The sequence below is a fragment of the Scyliorhinus torazame genome, chromosome 14 (genome assembly GCF_047496885.1).
Source record: "Scyliorhinus torazame isolate Kashiwa2021f chromosome 14, sScyTor2.1, whole genome shotgun sequence".
Classification (NCBI taxonomy): Eukaryota; Metazoa; Chordata; class Chondrichthyes; order Carcharhiniformes; family Scyliorhinidae; genus Scyliorhinus; species Scyliorhinus torazame.
This window is the reverse complement of record NC_092720.1, coordinates 82304964-82328028: the sequence shown is the minus strand read 5'-3', so window position 1 is coordinate 82328028 and position 23065 is coordinate 82304964. Positions and strand designations below refer to the sequence as shown.

Here is a 23065-nt window from a genome sequence, read left to right as displayed (position 1 = left end):
CAGCGGGACTTCGGCCCATCCGGGCCGGAGAATCGCGGGGGGGGGGCCGCCACCCGGCGCGGCGCGATTCCCGCCCCCGCCGAATATCCGGTGCCGGAGAATTCAGCAACAGGCAGGGGCGGGATTCATGCCAGCCCCCAGCGATGTCGGAGAATCTTGCCCAAGGTCATAATTTGTATTAATCATTTTAGAAATCCGCTTGTTATCCACATTATACCAAAAATTGGAAATACAGAACAAGTAAAACTGATTAGTAGAAACTTGACTTTACCCTCACATCCTGGAGTTGAACATGGACATCCTGGTGGCCCTTCCTCAGTTTTTTGTTCTCTTCAAATACATTATAAATATTCTCTGTGAACACAGATGCTGTAAGGTAAGTTGCAGCTCCGTGTTGTTAGACCAACTTTAAAGATATAATTTAGTTAAAAATAACCTTGGCCGAAAATTTCCAGCAATTCCTGAAGATCCCACAGACGGCAAAACTCTGTGCAGGTTTCCCAGCGGCGGGCGGACGGGGGGGGGGGGGGCAAACAATTGGAAATCCTGTTGATTGTGGTGGGACCAGAAGATCCCAACGCCAGCCAATGATGGGCCCCCTCCGCTGCCGCGAGATATGCCACAGGGTGCCACGTAAAACCCTGCTATTCCATGTTCTTTACAATTTTGGAACTAAAAACTGGGTTCAAATGTGCATATTTTATGGGCAATATTAAGGTCCATGGAGCTCTTCTAAGTCAATCGCATTGGTTGGTGTACAAGCAAGGGTGTTAGTTCATGCTGTGAAGTAAGCAAAGCTTGGCGATCATGATGTCATGACATCAATTAGTATGCAATGTTTTTTTTTAATTAAATATTTTATTGAAAATTTTTGGTCAACCAACACAGTACATTGTGCATCCTTTACACAATATTATAACAACACAAATAACAATGACCTATTTTATAAACAAAAAACAAAAAAAAAATGAATAAATAATAAATAACAAAAATGAAAACTAGCCCTAATTGGCAACTGCCTTGTCACAAGTAACACTCTCCAAAAATATAATTTAACAGTCCAATATATAATTATCTGTAGCAACGACCTATACATACTATACAGTATATATTAACAACCCTGAGAGTCCTTCTGGTTCCTCCACCACCCCCCCCCCCCCCCACCCCCGATCCTGGGCTGCTGCTGCTGCCTTCTTTTTCCCATTCCGTCTATCTTTCTGCGAGGTATTCGACGAACGGTTGCCACCGCCTGGTGAACCCTTGAGCCGACCCCCTTAGGACGAACTTAATCCGCTCTAGCTTTATAAACCCCGCCATGTCATTTATCCAGGTCTCCACCCCCGGGGGCTTGGCTTCTTTCCACATTAGCAATATCCTGCGCCGGGCTACTAGGGACGCAAAGGCCAAAACATCGGCCTCTCTCGCCTCCTGCACTCCCGGCTCTTGTGCAACCCCAAATATAGCCAACCCCCAGCTTGGTTCGACCCGGACTCCTACTACTTTTGAAAGCACCTTTGTCACCCCCATCCAAAACCCCTGTAGTGCCGGGCATGACCAAAATGTATGGGTATGATTCGCTGGGCTTCTCGAGCACCTCGCACACCTATCCTCCACCCCAAAAAATTTACTGAGCCGTGCTCCAGTCATATGTGCCCTGTGTAATACCTTAAACTGAATCAGGCTTAGCCTGGCACACGAGGACGACGAGTTTACCCTGCTTAGAGCATCTGCCCACAGCCCCTCCTCGATCTCCTCCCCCAGCTCTTCTTCCCATTTCCCTTTTAGTTCATCTACCATAGTCTCCCCTTCGTCCCTCATTTCCCTATATATATCTGACACCTTACCATCCCCCACCCATGTCTTTGAGATCACTCTGTCCTGCACCTCTTGTGTCGGGAGCTGCGGGAATTCCCTCACCTGTTGCCTCGCAAAAGCCCTCAGTTGCATATACCTGAATGCATTCCCTTTGGGCAACCCATATTTCTCGGTCAGCGCTCCCAGACTCGCAAACTTCCCATCCACAAACAGATCTTTCAGTTGCGTTATTCCTGCTCTTTGCCACATTCCATATCCCCCATCCATTCCCCCCGGGGCAAACCTATGGTTGTTTCTTATCGGGGACCCCCCCAAGGCTCCAGTCTTTCCCCTATGCCGTCTCCACTGTCCCCAAATCTTCAGTGTAGCCACCACCACCGGGCTTGTGGTGTAGTTCCTCGGTGAGAACGGCAATGGGGCTGACACCATAGCCTGTAGGCTAGTCCCCCTACAGGACGCCCTCTCTAATCTCTTCCACGCCGCTCCCTCCTCCTCTCCCAAACACTTACTCACCATTGAAATATATCACTTAGGCTCGGTAGTGCCAGCCCCCCCCCCATCCCTGCTACGCTGTAAGAATCCCTTCCTCACTCTCGGGGTCTTCCCGGCCCACACAAAACCCATGATGCTCTTTTCAATCCTTTTAAAAAAAGCCTTCGTGATCACCACCGGGAGGCACTGAAACACAAAGAGGAATCTCGGGAGGACCACCATCTTAACCGCCTGCACCCTCCCTGCCATTGACAGGGATACCATATCCCATCTCTTGAAATCCTCCTCCATCTGTTCCACCAACCGTGTTAAATTTAACCTATGCAATGTGCCCCAATTCTTAGCTATCTGGATCCCCAGGTAACGAAAGTCCCTTGTTACCTTCCTCAACGGTAGGTCCTCTATTTCTCTACTCTGCTCCCCTGGATGCACCACAAACAACTCACTTTTCCCCATGTTCAATTTATACCCTGAAAAATCCCCAAACTCCCCAAGTATCCGCATTATTTCTGGCATCCCCTCCGCCGGGTCCGCCACGTATAGTAGCAAATCGTCCGCATACAAAGATACCCGGTGCTCTTCTCCTCCCCTAAGTACTCCCCTCCACTTCTTGGAACCCCTCAACGCTATCGCCAGGGGCTCAATCGCCAGTGCAAACAATAATGGGGACAGAGGGCATCCCTGCCTTGTCCCTCTATGGAGCCGAAAATATGCAGATCCCCGTCCATTCGTGACCACGCTCGCCACTGGGGCCCTATACAACAGCTGCACCCATCTAACATACCCCTCTCCAAAACCAAATCTCCTCAACACCTCCCACAAATAATCCCACTCCACTCTATCAAATGCTTTCTCGGCATCCATCGCCACTACTATCTCCGTTTCTCCCTCTGGTGGGGCCATCATCATTACCCCTAACAACCTCCGTATATTCGTGTTCAGCTGTCTCCCCTTCACAAACCCAGTGTGGTCCTCGTGGACCACCCCCGGGACACATTCCTCTATTCTCATTGCCATTACCTTGGCCAGGACCTTGGCATCTACATTTAGGAGGGAAATAGGTCTATAGGACCCGCATTGTAGCGGGTCCTTTTCCTTCTTTAAGAGAAGCTATATCGTTGCTTCAGACATAGTCGGGGGCAGTTGTCCCCTTTCCTTTGCCTCATTAAAGGTCCTCGTCAGTACCGGGGCGAGCAAGTCCACATATTTTCTATAGAATTCGACTGGGAATCCATCCGGTCCCGGGGCCTTTCCCGCCTGCATGCTCCTAATTCCTTTCACCACTTCTTCTACCTCGATCTGTGCTCCCAGTCCCACCCTTTCCTGCTCTTCCACCTTGGGAAATTCCAGCCGATCCAAGAAGCCCATCATTCTCTCCCTCCCATCCGGGGGTTGAGCTTCATATAATTTTTTATAAAATGTCTTGAACACTCCATTCACTCTCTCTGCTCCCCGCTCCATCTCTCCTTCCTCATCCCTCACTCCCCCTATTTCCCTCGCTGCTCCCCTTTTCCTCAATTGGTGTGCCAGCAACCTGCTCGCCTTCTCCCCATATTCGTACTGTACACCCTGTGCCTTCCTCCATTGTGCCTCTGCAGTGCCTGTAGTCAGCAAGTCAAATTCTACATGTAGCCTTTGCCTTTCCCTGTACAGTCCCTCCTCCGGTGCTTCCGCATATTGTCTGTCCACCCTCAAAAGTTCTTGCAGCAACCGCTCCCGTTCCTTACTCTCCTGCTTCCCTTTATGTGCCCTTATTGCTATCAGCTCCCCTCTAACCACCGCCTTCAACGCCTCCCAGACCACTCCCACCTGGACCTCCCCATTATCATTGAGTTCCAAGTACTTTTCAATGCACCCCCTCACCCTTAGACACGCCCCCTCATCTGCCATTAGTCCCATGTCCATTCTCCAGGGTGGGCGCCCTCCTGTTTCCTCCCCTATCTCCAAGTCCACCCAGTGTGGAGCGTGATCCGAAATGGCTATAGCCGTATACTCCGTTCCCCTCACCTTCGGGATCAATGCCCTACCCAGCACAAAAAAGTCTATTCGCGAGTAGACTTTATGGACGTAGGAGAAAAACGAGAACTCCTTACTCCTAGGTCTGCTAAATCTCCACGGGTCTACACCTCCCATCTGTTCCATAAAATCTTTAAGTACCTTGGTTGCTGCCGGCCTCCTTCCAGTCCTGGACTTCGACCTATCCAGCCCTGGTTCCAACACCGTATTAAAATCTCCCCCCATTATCAGCTTTCCCATCTCTAGGTCCGGAATGCGTCCTAGCATCCGCCTCATAAAATTGGCATCATCCCAGTTCGGGGCATATACGTTTACCAAAACCACCGTCTCCCCCTGTAGTTTGCCACTCACCATCACGTATCTGCCCCCGCTATCCGCCACTATAGTCTTTGCCTCGAACATTACCCGCTTCCCCACTAATATAGCCACCCCCCTGTTTTTCGCATCTAGCCCCGAATGGAACACCTGCCCCACCCATCCTTTGCGTAGCCTAACCTGGTCTATCAGTTTCAGGTGCGTTTCCTGTAACATAACCACATCTGCCTTAAGTTTCTTAAGGTGTGCGAGTACCCGTGCCCTCTTTATCGGCCCGTTCAGCCCTCTCACGTTCCACGTGATCAACCGAGTTGGGGGGCTTCCTACCCCCCCCCACCCCTTGGCGATTAGCCATCACCTTTTTCCAGCTCCTCACCCGGTTCCCACGCAGCTGTATCTCCCCCAGGCGGTGCCCCCCCGCCCATCCTCTCCCATACCAGCTCCCCCCTCTCCCCAGCAGCAGCAACCCGGTAATTCCCCCCCCCACCCCCCCCCCGCTAGATCCCCCGCTAGCGTAATTACTCCCCCCATGTTGCTCCCAGAAGTCAGCAAACTCTGGCTGACCTCGGCTTCCCCCCGTGACCTCGGCTCGCACCGTGCGACGCCCCCTCCTTCCTGCTTCTCTATTCCCGCCATGATTATCATAGCGCGGGAACCAAGCCGGCGCTTCTCCCTTGGCCCCGCCCCCAATGGCCAACGCCCCATCTCCTCCACCTCCCCTCCTCCCCCCATCACCACCTGTGGGAGAGAGAAAAGTTACCACATCACAGGATTAGTACATAAAACCCCTCTTTGCCCCCCACATTCGCCCCACCACTTTGTTCGAACGTTCTTTTTAATAACCCGCTCATTCCAGTTTTTCTTCCACAATAAAAGTCCACGCTTCATCCGCCGTCTCAAAGTAGTGGTGCCTCCCTCGATATGTGACCCACAGTCTTGCCGGTTGCAGCATTCCAAATTTTATCTTCTTTTTATGAAGCACCGCCTTGGCCCGATTAAAGCTCGCCCTCCTTCTCGCCACCTCCGCACTCCAGTCTTGATAAACGCGGATCACCGCGTTCTCCCATTTACTGCTCCGAGTTTTCTTCGCCCATCTAAGGACCATTTCTCTATCCTTAAAACGGAGGAATCTCACCACTATGGCTCTGGGAATTTCTCCTGCTCTCGGTCCTCGCGCCATCACTCGGTATGCTCCCTCCACCTCCAACGGACCCGCCGGGGCCTCCGCTCCCATTAACGAGTGCAGCATCGTGCTCACATATGCCCCGACGTCCGCTCCCTCCACACCTTCAGGAAGACCAAGAATCCTCAGGTTGTTCCTCCTTGCGTTGTTTTCCAGTGCCTCCAACCTTTCCACACATCGTTTCTGATGTGCCTCCTGCGTCTCCGTCTTCACCACCAGGCCCTGTATATCGTCCTCATTCTCGGCTGCCTTTGCCTTCACGACCCGAAGCTCCCGCTCCTGGGTCTTTTGTTCCTCCTTTAGCCCTTCGATCGCCTGTAGTATCGGGGCCAACAGCTCTTTCTTCATTTCCTTTTTGATCTCTTCCACACAGCATTTCAAGAACTCTTGTTGTTCAGGGCCTTATGTTAAACTGCCACCTTCCGACGCCATCTTGGTTTTTGCTTGCCTTCCTTGCCGCTGTTCTAAAGGATCCACTGCAATCTGGCCACTCTCTCCTCCTTTTTCCATCCGTATCCAGGGGGGATTCCCTTCTGGTTTACCGCACAGTGTTTTTAGCCGTCAAAATTGCCGTTGGGGCTCCTATCAAGAGCCCAAAAGTCCGTTTCACAGGGAGCTGCCGAAACGTGCGACTCAGCTGGTCATCGCCGCACCCGGAAGTCATTAGTATGCAATGTTGACCTGTGTCAGAGGTGTGGCTTTTGACTAAACCTTCCAGGTATCGCCATCACCTAGCCTTTTTTAGGAAAACAAAAGTAGTTTTAAGGCAATTACATTTGTATTGGTAAACATTACAAACAAGGTACAGTTTTAAGTGGATTTAATTTAATCTTTCTGTGCCTTGAAGGGTAAAACCTATAGTTAGATTTATAATGGACAAAGGTGTTTGCATGTGTGGGGGTTGGCGAAGTTCCAACTGTGTTCCTATTGTGCTTTAGAGAGGGCTAGAGAATAAATCGGCCTGCAGAGGTATATGGCCATTGCTTAGCAACTGGGGCCTTCGAAGGTAGAGAAGGTTTATGTTTTATTTAGCTAATTTGATTGCAGTTGGACATGGGTACTTGGAATACTGCTCTTATGTGATGTAAAATCCTGGACTGGATTCGTTGTTAAAAGTGAAGTGGAAGCTTGAGTTAAAAGAGTTATTTATAAAACCTGTACTGGGTTTTGGAATGCAAGCTGCAAAGGGAAAGCATAATTATGAGGGAGGATTTTAAAGTGTGTTTTTGGAATTGGAGTTTGGAAACTCTCATGTGGCAATCATCTAGGGGAATTCCGAGAAAAAATCCACAGACAATAACTTGGGTTCAGAAAGGAGTGTGTATTTGACCACAGTCATCTTGGACGAAATTCTCCGGAAACGGCGCGATGTCAGCCGACTGGCACCCAAAACGGCGCAAATCAGTCGGGCATCGCACCGCCCCAAAGGTGCGGAATGCTCCGCATCTTTGGGGGCAGAGCCCCAACCTTAAGGGGCTAGGCCCGCGCCGGACGAATTTCTGCCCCGCCAGCTGGCGGAAAAGGCCTTTGGTGCCCCGCCAGCTGGCGCGGAAATAACATCTCCGGGCGGCGCATGCGCGGGAGTGTCAGCGGCCCGCATTCCCGCGCATGCGCAGTGGAGGGAGCCTCTTCCGCCGCCGTGGAGACCGTGGCGAAGGCGGAAGGGAAAGAGTGCCCCCACGGCACAGGCCCGCCCGCGGATCGGTGGGCCTCGATCGCGGGCCAGGCCGCCGTGGGGGCACCCCCCGGGGCCAGATCGCCCCGCGCCCCCCCCAGGACCCTGGAGCCCGCCTGCGCCGCCTTGTCCCGCCGGTAAGGTAGGTGGTTTAATCTACGCCGGCGGGACAGGCATTTTAGCGGCGGGACTTCGGCCCATCGAGGCGGGGGGCCCGCCAACCGTCGTGGCGCGATTCCCGCCCCCGCCGAATATCCGGTGCCGGAGAATTCGGCAACCGGCGGGGGCGGGATTCATGCCAGCCCCCGGCGATTCTCCGACCCGGCGGGGGGTTGGAGAATCTCGCCCCTTGTGTGCTTAAAAGGGATTTTGTGTGTTAATGAGACCATTGTAGCTTAAAATGTACTTTGTAATTGCTGTCAGTCCTAAAACCTGTGCGTAATTGCTAAGCTAAAGGGAGAGTAAAGGAGTATTGTATTATAATCCGATTTTTGCAAGTTTAATTTATTTTTTCTTGTTGTTAAAACTAATTTGCAGTCCTCTGACTCTGTCCTCCATATTTTATAAGAAAGTCAAAGTCATGAGGCAGCAAGGTAGCATTGTGGATAGCACAATTGCTTCACAGCTCCAGGGTCCCAGGTTCGATTCCCGGCTTGGGTCACAGTCTGTGCGGAGTCTGCACATCCTCCCCGTGTGTGCGTGGGTTTCCTCCTGGTGCTCCGGTTTCCTCCCACAGTCCAAAGATGTGCGGGTTAGGTGGATTAGCCATGCTAAATTGCCCTTAGTGTCCAAAATTGCCCTTTGTGTTGGGTGGGGTTACTGGGTTATGGGGATAGGGTGGGGGTATGGACTTGGGTGGGGTGCTCTTTCCAAGAGCCGGTGCTGACTCGATGGGCCAAATGGCCTCCTTCTGCACTGTAAATTCTATGATTCTATGCTCTTTTGAGCCAGGGTTCCATTCAGGGATCTTCCTGTTCCACTATAACATCAACTGGGACCATAACACCTTGCATAGCTGAATACATGTTCAGAGCAGGAAGGACTCTCAATAACCATTATTTAAAGGGATCATCACTACTTTCAGGTTCGTTCTTGCTGTTGCTACAATTCTAGAATTGTTTGATGCTTTCTGTAATTGCTTCAAGTTGCAAAATATAGAGTGATTTGGCAGATGATGAAATACTTTTTATTGGCTTCAAGGCTTCTGCACAAACCAGCTGCTCCAGGTATGGGACTATAAGTTGACATTGCTCTTGGAATACAGCAAAATCACACAGCAAATGCCTTTTGAGGAGTTAACAAATCAAACATAGAAATTAAACTCAAGAAGCCAACCAATCAACTTTGCACACTCCTTCAGCACGTGTGCCTTCTTCCATATGCCTTTGCCTGTCCTCGTGTTCTGACACAGTGCTACTTCAGTGGCTGCAGCATGGTTGACAAAAGACTGCTGACTTTCCGTGGTAGAGACTGAAGATAACTTTGGAGAAAGACCTTGAATAGCTCTGGGTGCAGAATCCCTGGCTGTGGACTGCAAATTCTCAGCATGGGAGGGAGTAGTCTGGGCTGACTGGCTCTCGGGCAACAGCAAGGATTCTGTGTGAATGGCGAGGGTATTAGAGCAAATGCAGGCTTTATGCAAGAGGATAGCAGGCTCATGAACCACAGATCCACTGCCACTCCGTCGTGGAGATGCCTCAGCAATTATAGTAATCAGTTGGAGGATAGATTACTGTTGTGACATCCGCAAGCCCCTTTACACCCTCTAGCCCACAGCCATGATGGCAGTCAGCTGACTCCAGCACTCAGATGTTGAGTAACGGCTGCTTATGTTGTAACATGAGCCGTCAGATCTTACATCATGATGGGATCCATAAGTGTACTAATGAAGTCGGTCATCACTTCCATGCTGGAAAGGATGGATTACAAGCTCTGCACGAATACCTGTGTCAAATTGGTGCTGGACTCCTCTATGCTTCTTGATAGTTATCACAGGCTTTCTGGCAGACCTGCCAATGCACCAAGCATTTCATTGTGCGCCCATCAGCCTTCTTCTATAGGTTACTCCATCCAAGCCCTTATCTGAATCTACTGCAGCAGAGTGTGAGCGTCCTAAATCTCAGGCAATGTGGCACCTGTGGTATCCTTACCATCATCACATTCATGCCCAGTGATTCACCATGTGCAGATCCCAACTCTAATTTATCCTCTACATTACTCAGGGTGTAGTTCTGAGCTAGTGGGCGTGAGTGTGAAATCGAGTGATGACGTGTCTTCATTGCCACTGAGTTCATGCCTTTACAGGTTATATTTTTTGAGTATCTGAAAGGAGAATGGTTTTAGTCTCTTTATCTGAGGAAGGATGTTCATGCTTTAGAGGGAGTGCAGCGAAGGTTTACCAGACTGATTCTTGGGATGGAGGGACTGACATAAGAGGAGAGATTGAGTTGGTTAGAATTATATTCACTGGAGTTCAGAAGAATGAGGGGGGATCTCATAGAAACCTATAAAATTCTAACAGGACTGGACAGCGTAGATGTAGGAAGGATGTTCCCGATGGTGGGATGTCCAGAACCACGGATCATAGTATAAGGAAGTGGGCTAAAACGTTTAGGACTGAGATGCGGATAAATGTCTTCACCCAGGTAGGCATGTGGGATTCGCTACCACAGGAAGCAATTGATTCCAAAACATTGTAGGCTGGATTCTGCGCTCTAGAGACTAAGTGCTCCCGCCAGAGAGTCGCTCCTGGTCTCCCCTGGCTCTACGAACGGCAACCAGGAGCAATTCATTCTCCGTTTCCATATAACGTTATGCATGGAGTGGAGCTCACAGGATTCTCTCTCCTGTAGAGGTCAGGCGGCTGGCCCCCTCTCCCCCATGATGCAAATCCTGCACCCCCCCCCCTCCCCTACAACCTGCTGGCAAGTAGGGGCATCCTCCCCCACACCACCATGGAAATAATGGGTCACCGCCCCAAGGCACACATGCATGAGCGTGACCTGACTCCACCCTTCCCCATCAGACCCCCCCCAACCCACTGACCCCATTAGAACCCTTCCAATCCCCCATTCAAGATACCCATCAGAGACTCCACCCCCTTCCCACTGGCCCCCATCAGAATCCTCCCAAGCCCCCCATCAAAGACCCCCAAAAGGAAAACCCTGGCTGAAGAGTATTCCAGGCAGTAGTGTGAAAAAGCACAGAATTTTCACTTACCCTTTCTTAACATCTGCTACCTCAGATACAAGTATTTAAAGCAGCATCTGTTACAAGTGACAGAAGTTTCCTAGCCCAGTACACTTCAAAAGTCTTGAAATCCCTTGAAACCATTGAAATGCAGATCTTCCGTTCAATTTCACACAGCAATACATTGCATTAGCCTGTGATTGACAGTTTTATTACTCCAGAGACAGATGCTTGATGGATTGTGGATCTATCTTTCCCTTCAGCTTGAATGAATCTCCATTACCCTGTTTTGATGTTAACCACAATGTTTATAAACACTCTTGCTATGACTGACAGCTCTTCAGCTCATCAAAAGCAACCAAGTGCTTTGACCTTCTCTCTTTCACAGCAGACAGCACTTAGCTGCTTTGTATATGGTGAGGTGCTGTCCATCATGGTTGAATGCCGTAGCATTAATGGTTGAATAGCTGGCAGGTTGTGTACGATGTGAGGTATGGGTGAAAGGCTTGCATCAGTGCGAAGTGTGAAGGTGCAATGAAGCACATGAATGTTAGTGTCCTTATTAAAATAGATTTTTGTTAGGTGAGTGATGGGACTATGGCGAGTTGTGCAGCATTACAACAGGTGGGATATGGCATTTGAAGATGCAGTCAATGTCCCTCGCCACTCATGAGAGGTCATTGACCTTCTTGTGGCACTGCATCCAGGCCCTAGGGGCTACATTCGTAGCATTGACCTCCGTGATTATCTGATCTCACTGCCTTCTGAGCTTTAGTCTGGTGAGCATCCTGTGGATGCTCTTTACCATCTCCTCCACCAACGTCTCCAGTATAGTGCCAGAGTACCATGGAGCTCACACTTTCCCGTTGTACTATTCTTCAATGTTTCCCAGGTCATTTTCACCTACTGCATGACTGCTTTTACCCTCTGCAGCCATAATGCACCATCAAAAGTTGCAGGCTATCTTTAAATGGTCCATGCTAAAGTGGCACTAGCCACTCATAACATTGGCTCTCTGCTGATACATCCATCCAATGAACAGTTCAGTTAGCGTTGGCTGTATCCTGGGGAAATCAATCAAATCAGCAAGCATCATGAAGTTGGCCCACTGCCTGCATTGCAATGAATCAGCAGGGTATAATCACAACTGATAATGCCCACACCCGTTTTTTGTGGCCTGTCCAATTCAGCCTTGTTGTTTCAAGAATTCTTTCTCCAGGCCAAATATTTAAGGGTACAAAATGCTCCAGAATACAGAATTCCATTTAGTTGTCAAAGCTTTAGTGAACAGCTACATAATTCAAAATACTTAACACATCTGAGATCAGGGGTGGGATTCTCCGACCCCCCACCGGGTCGGAGAATGGCCGGGGGCTGGCGTGAATCCCGCCCCCGGCGGTTGCCAAATTCTCCGGCACCGGATATTCAGCGGGGGTGGGAATCGCGCCGCGCCGGTTGGCGGGCCCCCCCGGCGATTCTCCGGCCCGTGATGGGCCGAAGTCCCGCTGCTGGAGTGCCTGTCCCGCTGGTGAGAATCAAACCACTTCTCTTACCGGCGGCGCAGGCGGGCTCCAGGGTCCTGAGGGGGGCGCGGGGCGATCTGGCCCTGGGGGGTGCCCCCACGGTGCCCTGTCCCGCGATCGGGGGCCACCGATCTGCGGGCGGGCCTGTGCCGTGGGGGCACTCTTTTCCTTCCGCCTTCGCCATGGTCTCCACTATGGCGGAGGCGGAAGAGACCCCCTCCACTGCGCACGCGCGGGGATGCCGTGAGCGGCCGCTGACGCTCCCGCGCATGCGCCGCACGGCAAAGCCATTTCCGCGCCAGCTGGCGGGACACCAAAGGCCTTTCCCACCAGCTGGCGGGGCGGAAATCAGTCCGGCGCTGGCCTAGCCCCTCAAGGTGAGGGCTCGGCCCCTCAAGATGCGGAGAATTCCGCACCTTTGGGGCGGCGCGATGCCGGACTGATTCGCGCCGTTTCTGGAGCCGGTCGGCGGACATCGCGCCGATTGCGGAGAATCCCGCCCCAGAAGTGTCATCTAATTTGTGTCTTATCCTGGCAATTTAATGAACAATACTATTTGAAAACCATTGAACAGCAAATCTCAGTAATATACAGAAAGTAGAAAAGAGAAAAATCTAAAAGATTTCATGTTTGGACGAACACCCAGTTCAATATTGTACTTGCATTTTTGTCTCAATAATATGAGTTCCAAAGGACCTCATAAGCAACATGATTAGTATTTCATTATTCAGCAGTAATATTATGGTTGAGCCAATTCCACTCAGATTAAAAACATAGCAAACGTTACAGCAGAGTTACTAAAATCTCAATCTCTAATGGAAAATTAACCAGTTACGTTAAAATCCCAATTGATGTTACATCTGATGGGAAGATCCCAGAATGGATTCCTGGCTCAGAAGGCCGTAACTTTTACTTTTTTTCATAAAACGTGGAGGATCAGTGTCACAGGACCGCTTGTTCATTTTAACAACAGGTAAAAAAACATTTATTAAACATGAAAAAATTGGATTATGCTACAATACACCTTTACTCTCCCATTAGTTTAACAATTATACACAGGTTTTAGGGTTAACATGGATTTCAAGTGCATCCTAATCGACACTAGTTTCAAAAACTCTAAATCCCTTTTAAGCACACAAGGTGACTGGGAAAATACTCTCCACCCTGAACCCCAAGTGAATGTTTTTGGATTATTGTTCAGAATCACCCCAGATGATTGTGACATATGTTTGCAAAATTCACTCCCAAAAACATACTTTAAAATCTTTCCATAATAATGCTTTCCCTTAGCAGGTTGCATTTAAAAATCCAGGGCATGTTTTCCAAATGACACTTTTAAACAAAGTTTCCGCTCCACTTCTAACAGCGAATCCAGTACAGGACTTTACACCAACCCCTTTAAGATTTCTTTGTCTTGACTGCTGTGCAAATGGCTCACAATTGCTTTAACTCCTGATTCCCAGACTGTATTAAAATGACATCAGACATTTCATCTATCTCTGAAGTCTGCTGCCCTACTTTAAATCTAGTTTCTACAATTGTCTCTTTGCATTTCAAGAAGGAGTTACATATAGCTCTTGGGGCTAACGGGATCAAGGGATATGGGAGGGGGAAAGGCTGGATCAGGGTATTGAACTTGATGATCAGCCACAATCATAATGAACGGCAGCGCAAGCTTGAAGGGCCAAATAGCCTCCTCCTGATTCTATTTTCCATGTATGTTTTTATGTAACCCAGAACATTTTGGTTACACTTCCTTGAATTCTTCTGAACACTTCCTTGAATTCTTCTGAACAATACCGTGGCCTCTGCTCTCTTAATTTTAGTCATCTTAAACATTATTTCTGTCCCAATTGCCTGGTTATCTGGACTATAGCTTGTACAGAAGGAAGACTGCCTCTTTGCAGCTCCCTTCCTGTCCAGCCTTTCTTCTGCCAGAGCTGAGAGATGTTTACTCCCCGGGATCCTGGGCGGGATTCTCTCAGCCCAGGCCAGGCCGGGCGTGAATCGCGTGAAGCCGCTCCGACGGCGGTCACCCGATTCAGTGGAGAATCGGTGCGATTGGCGCCGGCGCGGTACCGGTCGGGGGCCGCTCTACGCGTGCGCACCCCCGCCCCCCCCCCCCCCCCCCCCCGGCGATTCTCCACCCGGGATGGGCTGAGCAACCGCACAAAAAATCTGAGTCCCGTCGGCACCATCCACTTGTGGCCTTACCCAGCGGGACCTCGGCGTGCATGCATTCGGGAGCAGCCTGGCGGGGGTGGGGGGTGCTCCGATCTCGGGGGGGCCTCCGTTGTGGCCTGACCCACGATTGGGACCTACCGATCGGTGGTCCGGCCTCTCGTGCTGGGGGCCTCTTTTGTTCCACGCTGGCCCCTGTAGCCGTACGCCATGTTGCGTCGGAGCCAGCGCGGAGAAGGGAGCCATTGCGCATGCGCACATTGGCGCTGGTCCTACTGCGCATGCGCAGACCCGCAGCACCCATCTGACACCGGGATCGGCAGCTAGAGTGGCGTGGGTTACTCCAGTGCAGTGCTGGCCCCCTCTCGGGGTCAGAATCGCTGCTCTTGAGGGCATGTTGATGCCATCGAGAATCACGACAGCGTTTACGACAGCATCAACACTTAGCCTCAGGATCAGAGAATCCCGTCCCCTGTCTCCAACTGCAATCAAATTAGCGAAACTAAAACTTAAAAGCTTCTCTACCCTACAACACCCCAGTTGCTAAGCAACATCCACATGCTTATACCTTTCATCTATTCTTCACACCCTCTCTAAGCACAATAGAAACACAGTTGGAATTTAACCAACACCCACACATACAAACACCTTTGTTCAGCATGTATCTAACTGTAGGCACAGAAACATTAAATTAAGCCCGCTCAAAATTATGTTTTATTTATAATGATTACCAATACAAATCTAATTCCCTTACAACTACCTTTGGTTTTCTAACAGTTGAACTGAAGACTGAGCGATGAAAGTACATTTTCAGAAAAAAGGGGTTGGTAAAAGGAGAGGTAGGAAATAAGCAAACCACAGACACTTTCAGTGTACTCATTTAAATAAAATTTGCATTAAAAACAGGCAAAATGAAAATTAAACTACTTTGTGAAGAGCACTGGAGAGGTAAATTGTCATCGTCACTACATGGGTGATAATCCAGTGGAGCACAGCAATGGAATTTTTGGTCTATTATACAAGCCACCAATTTTCACTATTGGAATGAATTGGATTGGATTTGTTTATTGTCACGTGGACCGAGGGTCAGTGAAAAGTATTTTTCTGCGAGCAGTCAACAGATCATTAAGTACATGGGAAGAAAAGGGAATAAAATAATAATATTAGTTTTAGAATTAATTTTTTAAAGATTAGAACGAGTATAAGTTAAGTAAAACTTAACTTGGATCTGTTGGGGAGAGCTCGCGGAGAGTCACCTCGCTCCGGCGCCATCTCTGGATTGAGAAGCCTTGTATAATAGACCAAATATTATTTCCACCAGTTGACCTGGTATTGAAGACAAAGGTTTCTCTATAGTGACCAAATCCTCATTGTTACCTTTTAGTTTAGCAATCTCCTGCTCCTTCTCTTGCTGTAGGGTCAGGTAACGCCGGCTGTGCTCATTCATTGCTCTATTGTGATCCTCTCCAAGCCTCTGATGTTCCCCATGTAGGTCAGTATATTGCTTTCTCAGATCTTCATGTTGATTCTGTATATACAAATCACAAGGCTTGTTGAAAAGTACAAGGATCCTGGAAACCCATTCGGCTTCTATCTGTCTCCAGCCATTATATCCACTGGAAAATGGCAACAACCCAGTTGCACTGAGTCTGAATTGTTTCTGGCATTTTATGATATGGCAGTAAGGGGAGCCAGCTTTGCTGTTCACTTACAAGGCAAGGCCTCTATTCAAGGGTTTTCACTTCACTGTCTCAGTTGGCACCTGACCAGTACACCACATGAAATGAGGGGTACCAGATTCCAGATGGTACCAGAAGTGTGTTCCATTGAGGGGTCTGTAAGATCTAGATAATGCCTTGGGTCTTGCTAATTAATTGGTTTGAGAGCCTTTTGTCATCAACTTTAATAAGAAATATAAGATTAGCAGATTTTCTGTCCTCTGCACTATTTTATATCGAAACATAAATCATAGTAATCAGGCACGTCCCACACATCCACAGTAATTTACAGCAACCAACTTGCTGGATTAAACCTTTGATGTCTTGAGTTCAACCTGTCCTCCCCTTAAATCAGTATACTCTCACTGTTATACTTTTTAGTGAACAATCTGTGTCACTGGGTTAAAGTGAGAACTTGCAATTGTAACTGAGCCACTTTCGTATCTGTTTTTTACCAGGCTATTTTCCTTACTGTTCAACTGAGTTAATTCCTTTTCATAGAATCATAGAAAGGTTACGGCACAGAAAGAGGCCAATTGGCCCATGTTTGCACCGGCCAAAAAAGGAGCCACACAGCCTATTTCCCTTTTCAGAATTTAGTCTGTAACCCTGCACGTTACAGTAATTGAGATGCATATCTAGGCATCTTTAAAATTTCTTGAGAGTTCCCTTTCAGGCAGTGAGTTCCGGACCCCCACAACCCTCTGGGTGAAAACAATTTTCCTCCCTCTAATCTTTCTACCAATCACTTCAAATCTATGCCCCCTCTTCACTGACCTTCCTGCTGAAATAAAGAAGCCCATCCCTCTACTCTATCCCGGCCCCTCACAATTTTATACACCTCAATCAAATCTCCTCTTAGCCTCCTCTGTTTCAACGAGAGTAACACCTGCCTTTCCAACCTTATCTCACAGCTGCAATTTTCCAGCCTTGGCAAAATCTTTGTAAATCTCCTCTGTACCCTCACCAGCACAATTAGATCCTTTCTGTAATGAGGTGACCAGAACTGCACACAGTGTTCAAGTTCTGGCCTAATTAATGTGTTGTAGAGTTCCAGGAAACCTCTATTTTCCAACTGATATTATTCAAGAATGTATCTCCCATTTGTATTGTGTTAACACTTCCTCAGTATACTTCTGTAACCATGCTTGAAGTATTTTAAACTTACACACTCCTGAACTCATTTTCACCTAGGGATCTATTTATTCTGCAAAGGTGCATTTCAGACACATACTTTAGCCAATTTATGGCTTAATCTATGATGATCTCTGCTCATTTCCAATTGTCAAAATGTAGTCATTTTCTTACAATTACTCCTAAAATCTGCAATGTTTAGCTCAGGCAAACAGCCCTAATCTCTGAAGAAAGATCTGAAGAAGTTATACGGACTCAAACGTTAACTCTGTTTCTCTGTCCACAGATGCTGCCAGACCTGCTGAGTTTTTATTTCAGAATTACAGCATCCGCCATTTTTTGTTTTCATCCCTGAAGAAAGTACTGACCAGCCTCTTCACATAGGGATCAAGTGGATGATGCATGTGGTTTTGAGTGTGTCAGGTAACTCTCACAGCTGGTAGAATACTGGAGATGTACTTGCATGGGTTACTTGCCTACTCCATGAAGGTTTGATGCCCTACCGAAATAGTACTTTGGTCCCCAGTCATACATTTCAATGGGATAGACGCATCAGGTTGAGATGTGTCTTTCCACTGTATGTGCTGCAGCTTTGAGCTGGGATGTGTACGTGTTTTGCGTTAGGAGTTCAGGATGGCCTGTGCTGTCTTTTGTTCGTGGATTTTGGCTGCTATGCTGCCACTTTGGGTGGGGTTAAAGATTTGAGTTGATTCTTCGAAACAGCACAAAGCTTTGTGTTACCTGCCAATTTCCATTCTTGACCTGATGGTATAGAGTCCCCTTCCACTGTTCTCAATAAAGAAGTATTACTGTGCATTTTAAAATGTTCATATAAAAGTCATTTTGAAAATACAAATGCAGAGGACCACTCTCTTTTCTTCTGTTTCCTACATTTACAACATTCCAGGACATCTCCTCTCTATGTTTCTTTCGACAGTGCAGTTTGTAGCTGTTGTAATATAATTCCTCAAACAGCTCGACAAATGCTCTTTGCCAAATAAATTCTCCATCATTGTAGTCAAGAATGAGACATTTTGGCATTTGATAAGGAGCACATTATGCAGGGAAGTTGGAGGTTCAAGTATATGAAAGAAACCTGGAAAACCTGGAACAACGGTCCATGAAATGAATACAGTGTAGAAGGGTTAGTTGGAGAGCAAGCGACAGAGCTTAGACCTTCACAAAAAAAATGCAAGAAGTGAAAATCAATGTTACGTTATGCATGCAGCAAAAGATTTTCTTTATTGTAATCTCGCATTCAGACAAAATCCTCCACTTGAATTCATTTTTTCAACTGCAAAATTCTTAATTTTGTTGTTTGAAAGCAACTTAAAATTAGTGTTTTATTTAAGTACAGTATAGAGATTAAAATGTCAATGTTGGTTATTATAAGCATAAGGAGATTGTACATGAACTGTTTTTCACAGCTTGTTCTGACACTTCGTATCAGCACCTCAATATTTTGATCTGACTACAGAGCATTCACACTATAACAAAGAGCTACATACAAAGAATTCAAATTCAATAATTGTTACTAATGATAGCCTCAGCTCAGTATCAGCAAACTTGCCAATACATCAGAAAGTCAGGGATTCCAGCCCCTCGACAGCAACTTATCCAGCATTCTGTCAAGGTTAGTCCTGACCATATCTGGTTATAAGTCCAGACACAAAATACGATAAAATTATATTTTTACATTATTTTAATGAGCACACAACGAGCTAATTGATCAAATGCACAGACTGGAGACAAAACAATAATATGACCTTATTTAAACTAGTTTTTAAAAGAATAAAAATTAGAAGCAGACTCCTTCAAGTAGAATTGCTGATGAACAACAAGAACAACTTATAATTTAAAAAAGCAGCTTTACGAAAGTACAGTGTCCCAATGCACTTCACAGGAGTATTACAAAACAAAATTTGGTACAGAATCACGTCAGAAATTGTACGGTAGATGACCAGAAGCTTAGTCGAAGAGGCAAGTTCTGAGGCACCTTTTAAAGGAGGAAAGAGAAGACAAAAGGTGGAGAGGGAAAGGGAGAGAATTCTAGAGCTTAGGCAGCAGAAAACAGAGCCACCTATGGTTTGGGGATCAAAATCGGGGTTGTCCACAAGGCCAGGATTGGAGGTGCACAAATATCATGGGAGGGTTGTTGGACTTAAGGAAATTCAACAGAAATTCATGGAGGGATTTTTTAAAAATTAGAATTTTAAAATTGAGGCATTGCGTAATAATGGTAGGCTCTTACAGACATACAGTTCAATACATTTTAAAAAATCTTTACTTTGATTATTAGAAATTTGAGTTCTGGAGATGGCGAAAAGAACATTCTCGGATTCTGCATTTTGAACAATTCCTGGATATCTGCTATCCAGTTTAAGCAATTAAAATGTTGGGCTTGAGTCTCCAGTCCCTCAGCCGCATGTTTCTTGGCGGCGGGAGGAGGTGAGCCCTTCGCTCGCGGCGGGATTTTCTGTCAATGGGATTTCCCATTGATGATACTCACACTGCTGGGAAACCCACGGGAGGGGTTGTGGTGTCGGCAGGACCAGAGAATACCGCTGCCAGCGAACAGCCGGAGAATTCCAGATCATGAGTTTAGATATGCAAAACTCATTATAAATAAGGGTACAGGAATCAATGATGGAAAACAGCTAATATGTAAATTGTAAAAGCTTGTCACAGAATGTTAGGTTGGCCAAAAAAAAGTGCTGAGATGGAAGATTTTTAATAAGACATCTGATAGATCATTGAGAAATTTAAGTGGCATAATGCAAGGCACCGAAAAGAAAAATGTGGGAGAGAAGGAAAGTCACAAGATAATCATTAGGTAAAGCTAAGCTTGATTGTTAATAACCTTTTTGATGAATAGATGACTAAGGAAGGCAAGAGGGAGTTTAATGGCTTTCATGCTCTGAAAAGAATGAGTTAAATTTGGTAATGTTACGGTGTTTCTGAAATTTTTAAGAAATAACATGGATTGAAGATCTGGAGCAGGGTTGGTCTTTGAAAGCAATCCCTTCCTCAAGTCTTAACTGTGGTATCTTGTTAGTCTCTAAAATGGCAATCCTTTAAACTTCACACTTACCAATCTGAAGTTTAGAGTGCAGAATATGTAGCATTGGTTTAGCGAATAATTTGCTGCGTCATGTCGGGTGGGAGGCCTGCAGACATCCTACTCTGCATCAATGCCTTAGGATACACTGTACACAAAAATGGTGATTTTAAAAACCAATTACATATCGAAAAACATATGAAGTGCCCAGCTGAGAGGCAATGAGGTTTACTAGCTCTCTATTCCCATCAAAATACCACGCAAGGAATAGCCAGGTCTCAAAGTATGCTCTCAGATTTCATAAAATGAAAAGTTAAAAGAGGGAAATCTGATATGAAAGAAGAGGAGTTCTGGAATGTAATAAAAATTTTGTACGCTGCCTTGTCTTGCCCAGAAAATATTGCACAGAGCTTCACAGATAATTGGTTACTTTTGAAGTGCGGTCATACGTTGTTACATAGATAATGAGTAAATTACTGAAACGAAAATTAAGTAAAGATAAAATAAAACAAGCTCCAATGTATCTGACAAGACTGAAAAATGTTCGGAACTGGAGATTCTAAATAGCCTTCATGAACAGTAAGAATCCTCCCAGCAAGCGGATGGCTGAGGCAACAGCTTTGTAGCATAGCTAACAAAGAACAACAATCAGTGGATAGCGTATAAGAAACTCTTTTGCACAAGATTGCAGTGCAGTTCAATAAAGTATGGTTCAAAATAAAATTAGAGAGAAAAAACTCCCTAGTGACTTTGGTAGATTTGCAGAACTATGAAAGAATTCAGAGATAGATCATTGAGGTAGCTCAAGAAGCAATAGCATGGGAGTGCCATCACCCCCAAGTTCCCTTCCAGATAGAATCATTTGTAACAGAAGTTCATTCGGACCATCATGTAGTGCTGGACCTACCAATTAGTCCCACTTCCTTCAACGTTCCTTATAGGCCTGCACATGTTTCCTCCCAAATAACAACAGATTTATTTTTGAAAGTTACCACTGAATCTGCTTCAACCATCCTGTCAGCCAGCATATTTAAAAATCTTCTTGTATCCCCCAGTACAATGTTGACTTCGAAATATGTCATTTCTTCATTATCACGGAGTCAAAATCTGTAAATACACTGCTTAACAAATTCTGAGCTACTTAATTAACAGCATTGTGGGAACCATATCATAAAGACTGCATTGGTTCGAATGGATTGCCCATCAACCTTCTTAGAGCAACTAGACATGGGCAGTAAGTACAGTCTTAGATGCCAAGATTCTGAACATGAATTTAAAAATTAGCTAAGAATTTTAAGTTTGTGTCCTCTAATCTTTCAAATGCTGTATCCACTGATCAATTTGCTTGGATTAACTGGATTAATCCTTCTCATAATCTATCAAACTTCCAACTTGTTCGAGTTCCCAAAAGCCCAATTTCCTAAACTTGTTAACTTAGATTCCTGACACACGGAATCATCTTGCTTGTATCCTGACAATCACAATGACTGGAATTCTCCGGCCGTTTGCTGGCGGCGGGTTCCCTGGCCCTGCCAGCAGCGCACCCCCACTGGGGATTTCCCGACAATGTGGGGTGGCTTCGATGGAAATTCCCATTGACAGCAGAGAGAGCAGAGAATCCCGCCACCAACGAATGGCGCACTATCGAGAAACATGTGGCTGGGAGGCCGGCGAATCGCGTCCAATATCTTTCATATGATTAGAGAACCAGAGCTGTACAAGGGACTCCAAATGGGGATCTAACAAACTTGTTGTTTTTACGTTTAAGTGTTCAGAAAAAAATGGATAATTCCAAGGAACATTCCCTCTGAATTCTGCAGCCAATTTCTCTGAGCTACTGAGTCAACAAATTATAATCTCACTTGAAGCATGGACATAAAGCAAGGCAAGTGCTAAACTGCACTACATGCAACCCCGACGCCAGCAACATAACTCTAGGGTAACTGCGCTGGTCAGCTATCAACCTGGAGCTGTTGGATAGCAGCAGCTCTTGCAGGCAGCAGCAGAATTCCAGGCAGCAGGAAGCCCGCGCCAATTACGGGTTTTCAGGACATCTTGGTGAGTGCGAATGCGAGGAAGCACAGGTTAGGAGGGGCCTCAACCTTCCATGTGGAGCACAGGGGAAGAATCCTATTCCTCCTTGCCCCCAAATGAAAGTTTAAAAAAACTTACATTAAATAGCAACTTCGTATCCTGCGTCCACTTCCGACTAAGCAGAAAGGTTACACCAGTTTCATTGTCTGAGTTCCTCAAGTTTGTAGTCAGGACCTGAGCTGCTTATTTAAATAAGGGCCGCGCTAACTTCCATTGGGTATCCTCGCTCCCTGCTCAGAACAGATTCACTTTGAACATGGCAGGATCTGTGAGGAACCTAGCTAATTTTAACTACCTGCGTCTGCCAGGTTACTACCAGAAAGACTAGGATTAAAATCACCCTATCCACCTTTAAGCAAGAAGGCAACACCTACGATGCTGGAGCAGGAACTTGGAACTAATAGCAGAATCAATCGGAGTAGAATCTCAGTATTCTGTTTTCTGAGATGAGGCTCGGAGATGTTGGACCAAAATTCTTTTTAACACATTACCATATTGCCAATGACAATTGTAAAAATAAAACATCATGAAGGGTCTAAAAACCCATGAATGTGTATCTAATTAAATTAAGCTAACAAGAATGCATAATATAGGAAACCTCTTAGATTGAAAAGAGTGCAAATCTTTCATCAAGCATAAACCTGAAAAGGAGCAGGTTGCACATTCATCTTT

The 23065-nt window shown here is 46.7% G+C and overlaps 1 protein-coding gene across 3 annotated transcripts in view; it reads right to left on the bottom strand.

Moving 5' to 3' along the window:
• Window positions 1-23065, bottom strand: part of golim4a (golgi integral membrane protein 4a) — a 215393-nt gene that overhangs the window by 107057 nt on the left and 85271 nt on the right. For all 3 annotated transcript variants that reach the window (XM_072474426.1, XM_072474429.1, XM_072474428.1), the window contains exons 5-6: window positions 15767-15917; window positions 272-354 (exon numbers count right to left, since the gene is read on the bottom strand). In XM_072474426.1, the coding sequence (XP_072330527.1) occupies window positions 272-354; window positions 15767-15917 (234 nt within the window). The remainder of the gene's footprint in view (window positions 1-271; window positions 355-15766; window positions 15918-23065) is intronic.